The sequence below is a fragment of the Elephas maximus genome, chromosome X (assembly GCF_024166365.1).
Source record: "Elephas maximus indicus isolate mEleMax1 chromosome X, mEleMax1 primary haplotype, whole genome shotgun sequence".
NCBI classification, from domain to species: Eukaryota; Metazoa; Chordata; class Mammalia; order Proboscidea; family Elephantidae; genus Elephas; species Elephas maximus.
In genome coordinates, this window is record NC_064846.1 from 68,521,816 (window position 1) to 68,537,184 (window position 15,369).

The 15,369-nt window shown below is 35.8% G+C and overlaps 1 protein-coding gene across 2 annotated transcripts in view; it reads right to left on the minus strand.

The window, feature by feature from the left end:
- PCDH11X (protocadherin 11 X-linked) overlaps positions 1 to 15,369 on the minus strand; it is an 857,900-nt gene that overhangs the window by 454,941 nt on the left and 387,590 nt on the right. For both annotated transcript variants that reach the window (XM_049872539.1, XM_049872538.1), the window contains one exon: positions 2,840 to 2,920. In XM_049872539.1, coding sequence (XP_049728496.1) covers positions 2,840 to 2,920 — 81 coding nt within the window. The remainder of the gene's footprint in view (positions 1 to 2,839; positions 2,921 to 15,369) is intronic.

Here is a 15,369-nt window from a genome sequence, read left to right on the forward strand (position 1 = left end):
AAAACGGTTGCAGCAGTTCATCGCTAGGGAACTTCTGGAAATTGCAGCAGGATTCATCAGAGGACATGGCACAAGGGATATCATTCTTGATGTCAGATGGATCTTGGCTTAAAGCAGAGAATACCAGAAAGATGTTTACCTGTGTTTTATTGACTATTCAAAGGCACCTGCTGTGTGGAGCATAATAAATTATGGATATATTGCAAACAATGGGAATTCCAGAACACTTAAGTGAGCTCATGAGGAACCTGTACATAGAACAAGAGACAGTGGTTCCAACAGAACAAGGGGATACTACGTGTTTTAAAACTAGGAAAGGCGTGCATCAGGGTAGTATCCTTTCACCATACTTGTTCAATCTGTATGCTGAGCAAATAATCTGAGAAGCTGGACTACATGAAGGAGAATGAGGTATCAGGGTTGGTGGAAGACTAATTAACAACCCGTGATATTTTTTTTGATATGTAAATGGCACAACCTTGCTTGCTAAAAGTGAAGAGGGCTTGAAGCACTTACTGATAAAGCTCGAAGACTATAGCCTCCAGTATGGATTACACTTCAACATAAAGAAAACCAAAACCCTCACAACTGGACCAATAAGCAACATCATGAAAAATGGAGAAAATATTGAAATTGCCAAGGATTTCATTTTATTTGAATCCATAATCATCACTCAGGGAAGCAGCAGTCAAGAAATCAAGCGACGTATTGCATTGGGCAAATCTGCTGCAAAAGACCTCTTTAAAGTGTTGAAAAGCAAAGATGTCACTTTGAAGACTAAGGTGTGCCTAACCCAAACCATGATATTTTCAATCACCTCATATACATGCAAAAGCTGTACAATTAATAAGGAAGACCGGAGAAGAATTGATGCCTTTGAGTTAATGGTATTGGCAAAGAATATTGAATATAGCATGGACTGCCAGAAGGAAGAATGAGTCTCTCTTGGAAGAAGTACAGCCACAATGCTCCTTGGAAGCACCATGTCTCATGTACTTTGGACATGTTATTCATAGGGACCAGTCCCTGGAGAAGGACATCATGCTTGGTAAGGTAGAGGGTCAGCAAAAAAGAAGACATTCAAAAAGATGGATTGACGTAGTGGCTACAACATTGGGCTCAAATATAGTAATGACTGTGAGGTGGTGCAAGACCACTCAGTGCTTTGTTCTGTTGTATATAGGGTCGCTATGAGTCAGAACCGACTCGACAGGACCTAACAACAAAAACAATGATATTACACTCCACTTAATAGAATACAACAGTAACTACATGGCTAGATAAATTATTGCTTATAGAATACCTTTATATTAGTGGAGAAACAGTGCCACATTTCAATTTGTTCCAGTTGTACATTACGTCATATTGGTAGGTCAAATTGTTGGACCTTTTTTTTTTTAAGGTATACATTTTAAAAAATTGTTTAGTTTTCCTCAGAACTACTATTCTGAAGACTTCTTAATTAAAGAATCGATACACTGATAGTAATATTCCAAGATGCTTCTTAAATACAGAGGTAGATGGGGTTATTATGTTAAATTCACCTTGCATTCTACACGCTTACCAATTTTCTTGAGACTGAATCAAAGATGACTTGTATGCAATATATGAAAGCCAGAATTTGGAATCTGGCAAAACTTCACTAAATCACAATTGAATAATTTCAAACTTGTGACAATTTGGACAGATGTTGGGTTACAATATACCTTTATTTAATTAAACATGTCTTCACAAAAAAAAAAAAAATTTTTCACAGAGAGTGTAAATTAACACTGCAAAATTTTGTGTACTATTATTATCACTGAACATGCGGTTTCACAGTCCATCCTAACCTTCCCAGAAGCACATGTGAAATAACATAGACAATTACGATGCTCCTTCCATTCCATTTGGGCTGCTTTCCTAATACTATAGATTGACATTTTATTTATCCACATTTTCTTAATGTATTTCCCTTGTAACCAATAAGATATTTGAAAATAACTAGATAGAGAACTGTTTATGCCTGTTAATTTGACACGCAAAGTGTCAGATTCAGGATCTTTAGCTTATTAACAACAGTAAGTTACCCTGCCATACAAAACCAAGAAGCCAGTGTTTAGACACTGGTCTCTAGTTTTAAAAGTCCCTTTAAAGCCTCTACTAGGAAAACACATTCAAATGGATTTGTTAAGCCATCTTTTAAGCTGTCTTGATTGAAATGAATAATCATTCTTTAAAAATACTGTACAAATGATTTTTTTTTTCATTCAGGCTGTCTTCCCCCTGAATGAATGTGCTTTAGTGAGGTTTTAGTTAACATTGCCTAATTATATAAACAAAAAGTCTTATATAATGTTAAACCTTAAAGTTAAATCAAATTATACAGCAGCAGTTCTCAATGTTTTTTCAGTCCATGATTTCAGAACAAGGTTTAAACATTGGTGGAATGGACAACCATTTAGAAGAGGAATGTGTGGACCTGACCCACCAAAGAAACAAATTCCACTAATATTAGCCCACCAAACCCGTTGCCATCAAGCCAATTCTGACTCATAGTGACCCTATAGGATAGAATAGAACTGCCCCATCGGGTTTCCAAGGAGCACCTGGTGGATTTGAACTGCCGACCTTTTGGTTAGCAGCTGAACTCTTAACCATTATGTCACCAGGGTTTCCAATTTTAGCCCACACCAGGGAAAAATATATACTTACTGTCATATGTTCAACAATAGAATCTGGCACAAAACCATCTGAATAGCACACACTGAAAAGCACTACTTAAGAATTGTTCTTAAACATTCATAAAATTCAATTAAAAGGAAACTGGAGGAATTATGAGAAGTATTTGCCTTCATACCTGTGGCTGAGGATGAGTCCAGATCTCCACAGTGGTGGATTCTTTCATGGGGGTGTGAGATCGCACAACCTCCTTCATTGTCTGTAAAAGAAAAAATACAGAAGAATTTTTTAAGTAGTTTGTTAAAATAAAAAAATATGGTGTAAAATCTAAGTATACATTGCACACAGGTATTTAAAATACTATTGTAAATTATCTCTTTCTAGACATCAGAGTTTACTTATTCATTAACTCTTCAAATATTTACTGAGTGCTTACTCTGTGCCAAACACAGGTCTAGGTGCTGGAGATACAGAAGAGAGAAAAAACAGAAACAAACAAAAAAACCCTTTTCTCATGGAGTTTACATTCCAGTGTCACATTTAAGTGTTCCATTAAACACATAAATGGAATTGTGAAGGACAACTTAAAATACTCAAATGGCTGAAATTTAGGATGGAAAATTTCAGTCCAATGCCTTTGAAACTGAATGGCTTCATGAGCTATATTTGCTAATTCACCATCTATCCTGTGTGTGTCACCACATCACACACATTTACTCTATCGTACATAAATATTTAATAAATGTTATAAATGCTAAGGGATTTATGAAGTGATCCACAGATGCTGACCTACCAACCCAGAATAATTATCAAAGTCTTGAAAAGATGTCTATGTTCATTTAGTTTACCTCAGGACATGGAGTATGTTCTGTTGTTTTGAAACAGTTGAAAGTATACTCACACATTCTTTAATGACTACTTTTAGCATATGAGGTAAAGAATTTGGCAAAATGTTGTTTGGTCTATGAAAGGGAGAAATTTTTCAAGGAAGCTGAGAGAACTCAACTCAGTGACTGCTGGAAGCTTTTGTACTACAAAAGAAGAGTTGAGTGGTTGTGACAGAGACCTTATGTCACGCTCTCATGAATTCACCCTGCTGATCCATGTGCTGCAGTGATGCAGTTATTGCTGGATACGGTTTCAAGTGAAAAATGTATTATTATACTCCAAAATTTTATTTTATTTATTTAATTACAAGTGAATACCCATTTTGTCAAAACAAGAAAGAAAAGAAAATCAGACTTGGAATGTTGCACGTTTAAGGCACAGTGGAGTATGGATAATTTGGTGATTGAATTAAATGGCAAAGCACTGTGTTTGCTGTGTAACGACACTATAGTTGTAACAACAAAAAAAAGAATACAGTGCACGTCAACTTTATCAGACACCACTCATCACAATATTCCAACTCACAGGAAAGAAACAGAAAAATTAGAAATTTCAAATGGAGTATCTCATCACAGAAGAATTTCTTCACAGAAATAAAAAACCAAAACGACACTGTGACCAAAGTAAATTTCTGAGACTCACCTGTTAGTCAAGTAAAGAAGACCCTTTACCAATGGTGAGTTAATTAAATCATGTTTGATTGCAACAGCGAAAGAAAGGTGTCCAGAGAAGATAAACTTAAGCCTATTAGCTTTCTCACATGGATTGTACCCAAACACTTGAAACAATTGAGAACAACATCAATAGTGAATAAAAAAAAAAAAAAACTAAGAAAATGGTTTTGAGTGATTTTCTTTGTCTCTCGATGAGCTGACAGATGTTACCAACACTGCTTAGTTGTTATTTATTTGAAGAGGCAATGCTGAGTTTGAAGTGACAGAATTCACTCTATGAAAGACTCTATGAATAGTCTAACTGTTATAGACTTCATAGAACAACTACAATTGAGAATATGTTCAAAGAATTTAAGAAAACACTAATTCAGTACAACCTGAAGTAGAATCTGCTAAGAAGTATTATAACAGTGTGGAGGAGAAAACAGCTTAGTTAGACAAATTTACAAAATTTGTCAAAATGTAAGATGTTCAAGGCCTACAGTTATTTATTGTATTACTCATTAGCAGGTACTATGAGAAAAATATTTGAATCTATTATGTATTCTTGAACCATTATGGTTAACAGTGAACTTCATTCACAATTGTGGAAAGAACCATTGTCAGTTTTGTGAATTTTTGTCAGAAATACAAGCTGACTCGTCCTACTGCACAAGCAGTTGGCATAGCAATGGCAAAGTTTTACTGTGATTTTTTTTTTCCCCTTGGGTCCAAAATTTAAATTTTTCTAAATGAGAAGAACCATCCTCAGCCACCATTATCAAACTCTGAATGGCTTTGGAAACTAGTTTTTGCTGAAAACTTGATAATGCCTCTTAGTCAAATCAACCTAAAATCACAAGGCAAAACAGTACTTATATGAGAAACTAATACTGCAGTAATTTTGATGAAAAGTAACATTGTTTGAATCATAATACCAAGCTGCTTCATATTCTCCAGCACTGTCAAAATTTAAAACAAGTAGCTCTGGTGTCCATTATGGTAACCAGATCCCCCTTATCTTTGTTGACTGATTGCCACCTTTTGGCTTCTACCATCAAGGGCCCAATCAGCCCCATTGTAAGTAGGTGTCTTAATTCAGTTATGGCAGTTCCCACTGTCAAATCTGACTTAAATAAAATAACAGTCACAGCAGTCTTCAGGGATTCGGGGGCTCCCTTTGCAAATTTGTTCTTCATTGTTGTAGTAAAAGGTGTTTCCTCTAGGTACTCTATGTGTGGATTTGCAGGTCTAACTTGACAAATCCACTCTGACATGCCAATTTCCCTAAGACTTTGGATACCTTCTTCTACAGTATACCAAGACAGGTCTGGTACTTCAACTTGATTTATTGTAGGTCACCATGTAATCCATACTTTAGTTAACAAACCATATAAACTATTAGGTTCTTTCCCAACATCTCAAGCTGAAATATTGAATGAAGAATCTGTGCTTAATGGGCCCATATCAATAAAATCAGACTGATCCAACTTCATGTTCCTTGCACCATTATTCGACATCCTTAATAGCCATTTCCATACATATTTCCCATGTTTCTGTTTGTACATATTAGAAAAGTAAAGCAGTTCTTTTGGAGTGTAGCATACTTCCTTCTGAGTCACACTTTGCACTTTACCTTTTAGGGCTCAGGGAGACTTAAGTCTAGTTATAGGTCTTAAAAAAAATGAGAAAAAATGAGTGGTGGGGGTGGGTCCTAGGATCATTTCAGCAGTGTCTTATAAGGCATCTACCTCAGGCAATGCCACAGGGAATGCCCCAGGAGCTGCCTTAGGTGATATCTCAGACAATGGGTTAATTTCATGAGATAGTGGTAGAAGGGATAATGGCTTTCCTGTGGAGGGTGGCTTAGCCCACAAAGATGGACCAATCCCTTCGGATGGGAGTAAGAGGGCTGAATCTGTTGGCAGGAGTGATTCAATGGAATTTAGTGCCACAGTGTCCCAAGCTTCCTGATTATCTGCCCATGTGTCCCCATCTCAAGCTTCAAGATCCCATTTCTTCCCAATCAATGCCTTCATTTATCTTCAGATACCATTCGACATTGGGAATTCAACTGGCATTTTAATTCAGCCACTTTTACAATAAGACTGGGTTTGGTTTTGGGAAAATTCAGCTCTATTACTACAAGAAATAAGGCTTTCTTTCAGGGCACAAGTGGCAACTTTCCGGTCTTTTATGTGATACTTGAGCCTTGCCTCTGAAGCCTGGGGTTCCTCTTTCATTCACCACTTTGTCTAGTGAAAGCAGGACCAACCAACCAGCTTCCTTATGTTTCTGTTTCTGACAAAAATGTAGAAAAGCATTAAACATGAAATCACCCAGTCCCTCACTTCTCACCAATACACCAATACTCACTCGATCTATTGGTGGTGATATTTTCCTGTTAATATTGCCGCCTGACACCATGGATTAGCAGCACCCTCTTTACTACTGGAGGCAGAGTCATCAGGGCCTTTAAGAATAGTCATACTTGAGAAACAATTTAGAAAGCTCATCCTTACAATTTTGTTTCTCTAGAAGCATTCTCGGTACCAAATGTCTTAGATTGGGTTCTCTAGAGAAGCAAAACCGGTGTAGAGTGTGTGTGTGTGTATAATATATATATATATATATATATACAGAGAGAGAGAGAGGTTTATATCAAGGAAATGGCTCATGCAGTTGTAGAGGCTGGTGTCCATGGGTCAGGCATCAGGCGTCTCCTGATTCACACAGCCGCAGGGGCTGATGAACCCAGGATCAGTAGGTGAAACAGCAGACTGCCTGATCACAAGTTGTAGAGGCTGACAAACCACAAGATCAGCAGGCAATAAAGCAGGCTGCTGGCTCAGGTCCCAGAACCAGAGGTCAGGTGATGACAAGCCCGATGTAGGACCCAGAGCAAGCAAGTGAGCCTTTTCAGAACATCCATAGATATAGATGATATAGATATAGAGATAGAGATAGATGATAGAGATACAGATATAGATGATAGAGATAGAGATAGATATTAGGTGCAGGCCACACACCTGAAGAAACTCCCTTTACAAATGATTGGCTGATGTCAGAAAATAATATCGTATAGATGATCATATTATGTTACGCATAGGAGATCACAAAATGGAGGATACTTACATCAGATCACAAAATTGAGGATAATTACATACTACTGAGAATCAGGGCCTAATAAAGTTGACACATAACATTAACCATCACAGTAATTAAACACCTCTGTTTTTTGTATGCTTCAAAATTCAAATATTGGGGAAAGTTTACTAAAATTTGTTTTGTAAAAAGTGACTTAAATGTAAAATAATACTCCTACCTCGGCCAATGTTCTTCCCATTACTCCTTTTCACCAAAACCTTACAGTTATAAGGCTAATAACTAGGAGGTTGCCTAACAACTCCAATATAGAACTGCTGAAGTTTAAATATAATGCAAGTAAGAGAAACGGCAATTCCAGGAAATATTAATGCTCAAATACATTTATGCTTTACTTTTTATTATTAAAATGAGATATAATTCATCAGTGACACATGAGAAATAAAACACAGACGTGCATTTCTGTTTCCTTACATGCACCCGGTACTGAACCAAACTGAATCTTGCCTTTTATGGAATTAGATGTCAAACTGTCAAGAAAAGATTAAAGTGCTTTATAATAATCACAGTCTTTACAGATTTGAGTCTCATTTTAATCCAGTTCACATTAAGACAGTGCACACTGCTGAAAAGAAGTGTTTTACCACTGATCTCAGAGTTTTGAGAAGTGTCACTGCCATTATTGCTAACAATAAAAAAATAATACTTCCATGAAAAGGAGGGATAGATATTGGATCTTCTTATTATTCCTTAGTCAGATATTCCTAGTTCATACATTAAACTTTGGAAGAGAATTGGACATTGTTTAAAATTGCATTAGCTCTTTTAAGCACTAATACATTATTTCACAGTGATGCCCTGTTGGTCTAAAGAAATCAAGGTGCATGAGAGAAAATGTGTTCATTTATATCACCTCACTTCTCAGACTCCAAAAATTTTATGGCTTACAAAAATTATATATCACCTTCTCAAATGCTTTTATTTATAGAAGAGGTGGGGGAGGCCGACTCAAACAAGCATTTATTCAAAGTAAACGCCCATAACTCTATTAAATCTCCCCAATTTTTTGGGGGGGGGCAGTCTAAGGCAAAAAGAAAGAAAGTTTTAAGGCAATTTTTTATTCAGTCAATTAGCTTTTAAATGGGAAAATATTTCCAGCTTCCAAGAATTTAGTCTTTCAGGAAAAGACTGAGACGCTGTTACAAGTGACCTAAAAGAGTGAAATTCACTTCCCAAAATATAACTGCTTTGCAAAAAAGGCTTATGAAGCAAGATAATGTGATCCAACATTCTAAATCTGGCTTGTCCTTCTTACTGTCCTTCTCAAATTAAACTCTATGTTTTCTGAACGATGTCTTACAAATTATGAAGTTTAGCAACTTGACACATTAACTGCAAACTTTAACCTGTCTAATCCCAAAGTGACTGTAAACCCAGACTGCTTCTGTGATGGTTTAAGAAGTGTGGAAGGCATCCTTTATTCTCCCACTCGGAAATTTTATTGTTACCCAAACCTAACGGGAAGGAAATTGCATTCAGAATAAGATCATGATATTTCTGATTACGGTCTCAACATTACATTATTGTTTCCTCAAAATTTAACGAAAAGAGAACCCAGACAAGCTGTATTCAGCTATTGCATTACTTTCTCAAATGGAGCAGGTTTTCCCCAAGAAATTTAAGTATGCTGCCATTTTTTGAGTAATCATATGCACACCATGAATCTCATGTTTTACAAAAATGTGATATTCTGAATTGTTACAGCCATCACTTTATTTTAGCTACCAAAGACTACAAGTGAGTAGGACTAATGAATTATTGTTATTTTATTGCTATGTTTTTGACAGAATAAGAAAATTTTTTTTTCCAATCAGCATATCATCCTACACAACCCCTTCTGGGGGGCAGGGATGAGATTTTTTTTTTTTTTTGAGAGTCCTATGTATTATCTAGCACAATGGCATGTGTCTACGGACATCTAACTATGTGGGTGATGCTTTTAATGATTACGCTTATAAGCTTTAATATATTTTTATTCATTTCCTTATAAGAAATCTAGATCCTTACTATAGAAATAATGTCCAGCAATACTATACAGTACTATGGCAAAATATCAACTTTTAATTTTTATAATAAATTTCAGGGCACATTTTACAATTACAGTGAATATGTGTCAGAGATTTTCTGGAATAGGAAAAGTCCTTTGTTAATTCCTACCCTTCTCAATGTTTCTTAAGGTCCTCCTGGCATATCTTTTCATCTTGTAATTCAAGAGGTGGCAGGCCATATATAAGGAGCAAGAGAAAGGTATTTAAAAGAGATTAAAATTTACTCAGCAATATGGTACACCAATGGACAGAGCGTGGCCTTTGGAATCTGCATCTGGCTTTACATCTTACTACTTTTACATCCTGTGTCAATTTATTTAAACTTAATCTTAGTTTCATCAACTGTGAAATGAGTATAACATGAGAATGGTAGGATTATTGCATTATATTGAATGGCTAAAATAAGCCTCTTGGCACTTTATAATTGTCCCATGCCCTTGCACTATTATGGCTACATTTTCCCTAATAACATGCAGAAGAAACCATCTAGCCATCTTTCTCTGCCTACCTCTCTACTTCTCTCTCTCTCACACACATACACACATATTCACACACACACTCTCTCCTCTCTCTCTCCTGCCTAAGTGAAATGATCATTTCAGGACAAGACAGAGGCGCTGAGCAGCCATGAGAGTGATGGGACATGTTGATGACCCCAAAGCCTTCTCTCCTCATTCACAAATGAGTCCCAATTCTCATCAATAAAATATTATGTGACATCTCAAAAATTTTGACACAGGAAATTCCAATTACATACATAAGATTTTTGGTATATATTTAAAATAAAAGTTAACCCTATAGGGTCACTAGGAGTGGGAACCGACTCAATGCAAAGTTTTTGTTTGTTTGTTTGTTTTTTATAATAAATACCACCATACTGTGATAGGTGAGAGTGGAGAGAAAAGGGAAGGCAGACATTAATTACTCTTTAATTTTTATAATTATTACATAAGCTCATATTGAAAGCAACCTATTTTTATTATAATTTACTCTTATGTAAAAACTTTTGTGAATAGTTGATGTTCTGAAGAAAAAGTTGGTTTATAAAACTAGAGAGTTCCTGAAATCTTCAAAATTTGAAAATTATTACTAATCATATTTATGAATGTTCATACTAAAGAGAAATAAAAGTAGACCTAAAGCTCAAATCCACTACTCAAAGTTTAAATTAATTGCCTAGTTAAAAGATTATAAAATGTATCTAAATTTGTTTAGACATGAATTAGGGCTTTTGGAAAGAGGTAGAAGGAGAAGAGTTGGATTGAAAAGGCTTAAAAATGGAGCTTGATACTTAGTATTCAGTTTAAACTCTCAAGTATCCTTAAGATACTCTGTTTTCTAAAAGCAGTGTATAGATTACATGCTTGAAGAAATATGACAACACTAAGCTTTCATAATAAGTTACATCGGGTACAGTTATCCCCCTACGAACTCACAAATTGAATTTACATCATGTTTTTTTGGAAATGAATCCAGAACTGAAAATACATAATTTACTAATATTTCCGGTGTACAGGGTAACTGGCATGCATTTGTCAGAATTAAAGGGACATGCAAACCTATGTCTAGCACAGACAGGACCCTGTTGATCACCCTTTATTGTTTGTCTGTTGTTTTGGTTTTTATGTGGTCTTGTTTTTTACTTTCAAATTGGTGTCAAAAAACCAAACATGTTGCCGTCCAGTCTATTCTGACTCATATTGACCTTATAGGACAGAGCAGAACTGCCCCATACGGTTTCCATAGCTGTAAACCTTTACAGAAGCCGACTGCTACAGCTTTTCCCAAGGAGTGGCTGGCAGGTTTGAATCTCCAACTTTTTGGTTTTTAGCTGAGCCTTAATCACTGTATCACCAGGGCTCCTGTAAATTGGTGTCAAAAGGCATGAATTTCTAAATGGAAAGCAAAATCTGATAGTGGTGGACAGAATGGTGGGGGAAAGATTAACACCAGTGTAATATAAACTGACGTTTATTTTAAACCTATATTTAACTTTTCTTAAGATAACTGCCATCACCACAGCTGAAATGGTGAAGGCTTAAGAAAAAAAAACAGTGTTGAGTTATTTCATAGGTTTGTCCAATATTTGCCAGACTGGCCTGAGTCTCTCTGAAGTGGTTTGGTATCAACCAGAAAAGTGCCGGTCTTCCTTCTTGATGTAGTGTCGGCTAAGGGGAAAATGGTGGAATCCAGAAGGATTCCAATGAATCTGCAAAAGGCAAACAGCTATTTTGAAATTGTCTTTAAGGGTAACAGATCACTAGGTGGAAAAATCAACAAGCTTGGAGCACTTAATTAGATCTTTTAATCATCAACAAGCAAAAGTGTGTGTGTGTGTGTGTGTGTGTGTGTGTGTGTGTGTGTGTGTGTGTTTAGGGAAGAGAGGATGTTATAGAAGGGGGATGAATTAACACTTAGAGAGCTCAGAGGTTTAACAAAACCTGACATGAGGTTTGACAGATGGTTTGGTAGTGGATTGTAAAACTTGAAACTAATCTTCATTTAAGAGTTTTAATAGTTGTATCACTCTTCTAAAGCCTCTTGCCCTTCTGCTAGGGTGATTCTGCAAAATTATAGATCAAGCTTTAAAGAACAGCTTCTATGAACAGAGGCTCCAAAAATCTCAGCTAAACTGAGCAAGGAGATTACATGTTATTATGATGTAGCACAGCAGGATTTTCCCCCTGAAAACATAATGATGTGGAAAAGGATAAAGCTATCATTCTGTGCAAAGAGGTCATCCATAGAAGAACAATGCTTTTCAAAAAGCTTAACCGTACATGTAGAAATGTTCATATGCCAAAAGCTTTTTCTTAATGTTCCTGTGAAGAGGTCTGATCCTGACAAGCCCCCAAATCTAGACAGTAAGACCCAGAGATCATGTACTTCCATGAGTCAAACTGCCCTGGAGCATTTGGGAGAGATTATATCTGTCATAGACATTAGTGGAATAAAAATAAAGTATATTTATTTCTCAGGTAATTTTCATTTAGTTCCAGTTTATCAGTTTTATTTGAAGGAGAAGACGTTTTCCCATTTTTTTTTATAATTTAAGTATACTTTATCTATACACCAGAGACCAAAAGAGTAACTACACAAAACTACAGTATTTCCATATTTCTATATTCCTACTGAAAGCCTACTAAGAAATGTGCCTAATAATGAAAATGTAGGAGCCTCAGATATTCAGTAGAAGAGTTATATAATCATCAGCTTCTTATTAAGCATCAGATCATTAGAACTTCCATAGTATAAATATCACATTTTATCAGGAAATATCAGTGAATCATGTCTAACACATTAAAAGAACAATTTATGTTTGCTTACTCACTAAATTATTTCTTGCTTTCACCTCTCAGGAAACAGCTGAAAATTACTCCACACTATAGACACAGATGTTTCAAATTAATAACTACCAAAATTTTAGCTCCAAATGAAGACACACACCCACCGCTTTAAGCTTCATGTAGCCCTCATTTTCAAAATAATTATTGTCATTGCTGTTATCATAAATTCCTAAAGAAAAAAATATGTAAGTAGTGCCTGGGCTAATCTCTCAAATGATTTCTAAGTGTTTGAAAGTGGCTATGAAAGCATTAAAAACTTCTAAACTTATAATTCATAATTAATAGCTAAACATTTTCTTAGATTTTATGAATTGGTAGAGCAGGTTAAGAGTAGTGTTAAGCCATTGCATCAAAATACTTTTTTTTCTCTCCAATAGGAGATAAACAAGCTCAGATGAACGAGAGCAATTGGTTATTCAGCAGCTTAATACAGGGAGGCTTTTTTTTAAATAATTTTTATTGTGCTTTAAGTGAAAGTTTACAAATCAAGTCAGTCTGCCACATGTAAACTTATATACAACTTACTACATACTCCCACTTACTCTCCCCCTAATGAGTCAGCCCGCTCCCTCATTCCAGTCACTCCTTTTGTGACCATTTTGCCAGTTTCTAACCCCCTCTACCCTCCCATCTCCCCTCCAGACAGGAGATGTCAACATAGTCTCAAGTGTCCACCTGATACAAGTAGCTCACTCTTCATCAGCATCTCTCTCCAACCCATTGTCCAGTCCAATCCATGTCTGATGAGTTGTGTTCTGGAATGGTTCCTGTCCTGGGCCAACAGAAGGTTTGGGGACCATGACTGCCGGGATTCTTCTAGTCTCAGTCAGACCATTAAGTTTGGTCTTTTTATGAGAATTTGGGGTCTGCATCCTACTGTTCTCCTGCTCCCTCAGGAGTTGTCTGTTGTGCTTCCTGTCAAGGCAGTCATCTGTTGTGGCTAGGCACCATCTAGTTATTCTGGTCTCAGGATGATGTAAGTCTCTAGTTCATGTGGCCCTTTCTGTCTCTTGGGCTCATAATTACCTTGTGACCTTGGTGTTCTTCATTCTCCTTTGGTCCAGGTGGGTTGAGACCAATTGATGCATCTTAGATGGCTGCTTGTTAGCATTTAAGACCCCAGATGCCACACTTCAAAGTGGGATGCAGAATGTTTTCTTAGTAGAATTCATATCACCAATTGACTTAGATGTCCCCTGAAGCCATAGTCCCCAAACCCCAGGGAGGCTTTTATATAAATATTCTTTACTGAATTTTTGTAAGAAATATGAAAGTACAATTAATTCATGGGTTTATTGCTCACTTTTAAAAGTGTATCAGTCACTAGGAAACATTTCCAGGCACAAACCTCTTTAAGGAAAAACACATGATAATTTATAACATATTGTAGGAATGATCTATTTGAAATAAAAGTATTACTTTGAATTTGAAAAGAAAAGTAGAGAAATATTTTGGCCTAATTTCTGCCCAGAATATTAAATGTGATTATAATCAATCAAAAACTATAATATCCCTATTATTCATGGAGACAGATATACTGTAGATAAAGGTAGATTTCTAAAGATTTAACTACTTACTGCAATGAAAGCATGATATACGGAAGACAGTTTGGTTTATCAGCATCATGCTTATCTCCATCAAAAAAGGTCATAAAGGAATTCTACTGTATATCAACTGGATGCCATCATAAAGAGGATCTACTGTACATCAATAGTACCAAGATTATCCTACCAATCTATGATAAAAGATGGATTAACCTTTCAAATTCTCTAGAACACACAAAAAATGATGTCTTTTTCACTACCATTAGTCTGTAATCTTGCTTGCAGGAAGTCTTCCTAATGATTAAGTAAAATGAAAAATCTCTCTTTCAATTTCATACTCATATTAGGTTTGGTAATACCAAAACATTAAGGCATGTCTACAATTACAATGAGTTATAATTGTATCATCTCTGTCTACTCTAACTTGCCATCATTCAGATATAAGAATGAAACTCTGACACTGATTGTTTAAACAGAGAATGCTATCGTGTATTATTTTATTTTCCATGATTTTCAGAGTGAACACAAAATATGTGCAAAAAGTTTTATCAAAGAGCTGGTGGCTATAACAATTATGCGTTAACTTTCTTTTTCCAAAAATCCATTAAAAGTCAAGAATTAAAGAATTATAGGTCCTTTGTTTCCTCACATCAAGATACAGGCATTATGTTTAAGTGTGTAACAGGGAGAGGGAATAGTCCTATTTCATTTCATAAAATATGACTTACTTCAAGATTCATATCATAACCGGCAAAACGGTATTTCATTCCAACCTTGAGTATTTGGTGAATGAATTTAAGAAATTTAGAGAACCTATGCTTTCAATTTTAATCAAGATTCACACATTATATATAAAAACAAAGTCTCACTGTATTTTTGTCTAAGAGAAATTTGTCTGGGAGATTGCTATCTTGAAAATCCTCTGAGTTCTTCAAAGATCCCATTTATATTGAATTATTTAGCAACAAAAACATGGTCATACAGGGGCCTTCGTTGCTACTATGAGAACTGGGCTTTGTAAATGTAAATTCAATACTAAATGATTAAAAATTATCTATGTAGA